Consider the following 4,787-nt stretch of genomic DNA (forward strand, 5'->3'; position numbering starts at 1 on the left):
CTCGTAAATGGAAAAAAATCTTGGCAAACTTCCAGAAACTCAGATTTACATTTAGGATCATCTGGCCCTTCACACACGAGGGATTAGCCTGGTAGGGCAGGTGGAAACAGTGTTGTGGTATGTGTTGGAGGGAGGTCTCGTGTCCACCGGTTGTAATGGCTGCTCCAACCCTCCCTGTACATCCTCCCACTCATCTCTAAGATACTGACAGACCAAAGAGATTGAGACCATTACATAGGCTCCAGCAGCTTAATTCTCGTATTTATCATGCTACCCAAATGAGTAAATGCTGATGTTTAATGAGGGAGGGCAACTCAGTCCTAATTCACTCAGAGCTTTGCATCCCTACACTATGTCCCCCACATTCTCTCCCTCTCTCTCCACTGCTCTCTGTCTCTGCTCTCTTCCACTCAGCACACACTCATTTAAGTCTGCTGATGTCTTCATAATGTCCCAGGACATGAGAAGATTTATGGACAGTAAAGAATGGTGCTTGTCACCTATTGCAACTCAGTCAAGATTGTGTTTTACTTGTGGCTACAATGAAACATGTTTTGCCCACAACTTTGTGGAAATTTTTAGCACTCACAATATTTTAAACACAAATAAAAGAGCTAATCAAATATTTTTCAGGTTGGTTTGTTGAGTTTTGGGGATTATGTGGATTAATTGTTGCATTAATTCAGTTGATCACTTATTAGAAAAAGTAAGAGAAACATTATAGACCCCCAAAATAACATATAGTTAATATTATAGTGTAAAACTGAAGACTGAGCATAAAGATAAAGTTTTGAATAAAGACAGATATTTCAAAGTTAAAAGTCTGGTGTCTGTCCTTATTACTGTTGGAATTACGTAAAATAAATCTCGAATTACATAAAATTAATTGTAATAAAATATAACATTACCACTTATAATAATAATCTATTATAGTGCATTTTCTATTATTGCTTTGAGTTTTTGTTCTTTAACTTTATATCTTTCAGGCCAGTGTTCTTAAAGCCCACTGCGTCCCCTGTCTGTCCTGTGGTCGGCCACACTGCACGGATAAAATAACAAAAGCAATACTTGTAATAAATAAATCCCTGAATAATTAATGCATAAAATGGGATGCGTTTTTGGGACCCGCAACTGCAGCAGGAAAGGCGGGGTGTTGGGTTCGTGGAGAATGAACGGCAACTGGAAATATGATTGAGGCCCCTTTAAGAGTTTTTGGCCACTAAACTACAGCGACACCAGCGACGGTGCGTAAAGAGCATCCCTCCTAGATTTCTTCTGATTTTCCTCCAGGCTGCTGCTGACTGGACACCACATGGCTCAAGTCGATGACAGTTTTAAATCCTTACAAAAAGTGGAGCTGGATCGTTATTGCAGCTGAATGTGCTGGAAAAAGCATCAAATGTGGTAAAATAATTAAACACGGTGCTACACATTGTCTTACTTTAACTGGGCACCGTCTTTCATATTAAACATGCAGTGCCTGTGGCCCTTCTGGCCATGTTTTCCTCTGTTATTCTGGAGGAATATTTTGGTGAAGAATGGTAAATGAGCTTACCAGTTCAACATGCAAAGCAGCACTTTAAAGCGATCTTGGTAAACAGTACATTTATTTCCACAGATTGGTTGAAAAGGTCAGAGTCTGCTTTTTTATTTTCTGCTGTCATATCCAATAAGAAAATATATTAAATTACACATTAAAATGGCCACTGAACAAATAATCTCAAGAGAGAGAGAGAGAGAGAGAAATAATTTCTTCATTAAATCTCAAAGTTGGACACAGAATCCGTGCGTTAAAGTTATATTTCCTTTCGTTTTATTTTTAGGAAGCCCCCGTTGGAGGATTATTGCGTGCGCCTTTTGTAAAAGGCACTTTATTATGAGATAATACGGAGGCACACGACTGGGAGCGCAGATTTGCGTCTTAAAAAGGATTTAGGTCTATTAACAACAAAAGGCGCAGTTCATGGCACGAGGGAGAGACCCCGACTTGCGCGTCAGCCGCAGTGATGTGAAGCGGGCTCACTGATAAATGGAGCGACATCAAACCGAGTCATTAGAGAACTGAGATATGAGACTTTCACAGTGGCGGGCCGCTCAGGGCGCCAGACCCAGGGGATCACACTCCTCTCCCAGCCTTTTGCGTTTGTGTGCTGGACCGATGAACGACTTAGATAACGTTAAGCCATTATGGGCTCACTTACTCTCATGAAAATCCTGTAAACAGAGGGAACATTTTTTCACTGCTGATGTCTATTGATTTGCAGCCCCTGTTTGTAACCGGAAACCGCAAATGATTACAAGTGAATACTCAAAAGGGAGCCGAATTTGTAGCAGCCAAATATTAATTACAATTAGTTAGAAGAGCCTCCCGTAATTATGTGTTGGTTACTTTCCTTAATGATTTCCATTTTTAAGTCAAATGAATGCAGGCTACTAGTTTGTGGATAGGGGAAGCTGAAAACAAACAACTTTCAGAGGACAAAATATTTTTAATTTTTATGCACAGAATTAGCCTCAAAATAAAATGCCTGGGTCTAAATATTTTTCTCATATTAACGGAGTATAATTGAAGTGTGTGTGGTGTTAAAAGCTATTTAGAAAAGAGCATCTCGATATATTTGGATCAGATAAGCACTTCTAAACTGACTGGTTGAATCTCTACATCCATGCGATTTTAGACGGATAACTTGAGTGCTAACCCAATCAGCTGATACACCAAGGGTTACAGATGACTTATGGACCGAGTACTGAATGGCTTTCAAGCACACGCACTCACACGTAAAGTAAGGGCCAACCCCAACCTATATTTATTTGTATCTTCTAATCGCGTTAATTAAATTTTCGCCGAATTAATTAGACAGCCATATACAGCCTTCTCGCAGGAGCAACCCATGGTAGGCATTTTAATGACCCTGTAATTCAATTAACCGCCTCCATCAGCTCCATCATTGATTTGTGGAAAAAGAAAAAAAGAAGCTGCTGTAGTGTGCTCTCAAATACACAGTCACAACAGCAGGAGTGATCTCACCTCCTCTCCACCCCTTCCATCTATCGCTGCTGCCAGCCTCCAAAAAAGAGCGTATCCGTGAGCAGTACTGGCACACAGAGAGGGTAAGGCATATCACTGAGAATTCACGGTGGATTTCCCCTACCAGGACCTCTACTGAGCGACAGAGCCGACCATGGAAGAACTTACGGCATTTGTGTCGAAATCTTTCGATCAGAAAAGCAAGGAGAGCAGCAAAGAGAGTATCACGTACAGGGAAGTTTTGGAGAGCGGCTTGACAAGGGCGCGGGAGCTGGGCAGCCCGGAGACAAACCTGCAGGACATAACGGAGAGCAACCACTGCCCGGTGCATCTGTTCAAGGACCACGTCGAGCTGGAAAAGGAGAAACTGAAGGAGTTTAATGTTTCGAGGGCGACAGAGGGTATGGGTGTTATTTTATGTTAAGAAATGCTTCGTATTGTGTTGTAATAATATCTCAAGTTCCTCGGTTTCATGTCGGAGGCGCTTTGAAAAAACAAATTCGTGCGTAAAAGAGCTTAAATTAGATAAGGGTGTGCGTTCAGTTCAAGTAGACTAACAAAGTTAACCCGTTATTCGGTTATTCCAGTTATTATTTCACATAGCAGGAGGCGGGCCTATGGTCTAACCTTGTTTTAACCATTTGATGATTGTTTCAGACACACAGTCTTTGGCTAAATCAAAAAAAATCACAGCTACATTTCTTATATTTTTTACATTATGTTTGTTGTATTTAGTACCAAATTTACCCTTATTTTAATAGAAATTGAATATTTTGTGCCAGAACAAAAATATCAGTCACGATGCATTATGGCAACAGTTCGTCTCTGTTACAGTGTTATATTAAATTTGAGGAGGAGGTTATTTGTTTTGCATCAATTTAAAGTTTGCCTACAATGTGACTGTGATGTAGTGTAATATTTATAACGTGTACAATTTCCATACTCCGTTAGATTGTGCACCGGGAAGGAACTAAATCCAATTTCAGCTGTTAAATCCTTGTGAAAATCTGCAGCTGATCAAATTGGCCTGCCATTTAATAAGTGGTTAAAAACAGCAACAGCAAACAGCAGGACAGGCCTTCCCTCACTCAGCAGCCAGTGTGCAGTGGGAAGACTTTTAGCAATTTTAACTTGTTTCTATATTTATCCCGTAGCAGTAGCAGCCTGTGTTCATCTGGCTTACTCTTTTCATTAAAACCAGCCAATAATTGGGAAAACTCCTTCTGTGTTAATGAGTTAATTTAGTAGGTTTGTATATAAAATCAAATGGTTTTCAGTTGTGAAGAAAGATTCGCGTCAGTAAACTACAAAACAACTGCCTCATGTTGTCAGCTCTCCTACTAATAATAACACACTGATAATAGTACAATACAGTTTATAAAAATAGAATAACTTATATGATGACACCGTGCGAGACACAGATGTTTTAAGCTTTGGAATAAAAAATAAAGGCTCCTACGAGGACGAACAGACGTAGTGTTTTGTATTTAAAGCCTGAAACAACCTCAGTTTGCTTTACGGAGGCGCCGAGTTAAACCTGGATCTTCTTCGTTTTGCCCGGATTCAGTCGCTTGCACCCCCTGTCTGGCATGTACACTGACTAATTTACTTTTCTAACGACACTGACGTTTCACACTGACTAATGGAGGCTGAAAATGCATCCACAGGCCTCTCTCTCTTGAAGGAATAGCAATGGGTTGTGTAATGTGTGTGTTGCTGCCAAACTGCCAGGCCTAAGGGCCCTGATAGTGCCCAGTGA

The 4,787-nt window shown here is 40.5% G+C and overlaps 1 protein-coding gene across 2 annotated transcripts in view; it reads left to right on the forward strand.

Moving 5' to 3' along the window:
• The first annotated feature begins 3,025 nt into the window (after positions 1 to 3,025).
• shox (shox homeobox) overlaps positions 3,026 to 4,787 on the forward strand; it is a 9,609-nt gene continuing 7,847 nt past the window's right edge. For both annotated transcript variants that reach the window (XM_020609251.1, XM_020609252.1), the window contains exon 1: positions 3,026 to 3,429. In XM_020609251.1, coding sequence (XP_020464907.1) covers positions 3,183 to 3,429 — 247 coding nt within the window. In that variant the 5' untranslated portion in view covers positions 3,026 to 3,182. The remainder of the gene's footprint in view (positions 3,430 to 4,787) is intronic.

The sequence above is a fragment of the Monopterus albus genome, unplaced genomic scaffold (assembly GCF_001952655.1).
Source record: "Monopterus albus unplaced genomic scaffold, M_albus_1.0 scaffold99.1, whole genome shotgun sequence".
Classification (NCBI taxonomy): Eukaryota; Metazoa; Chordata; class Actinopteri; order Synbranchiformes; family Synbranchidae; genus Monopterus; species Monopterus albus.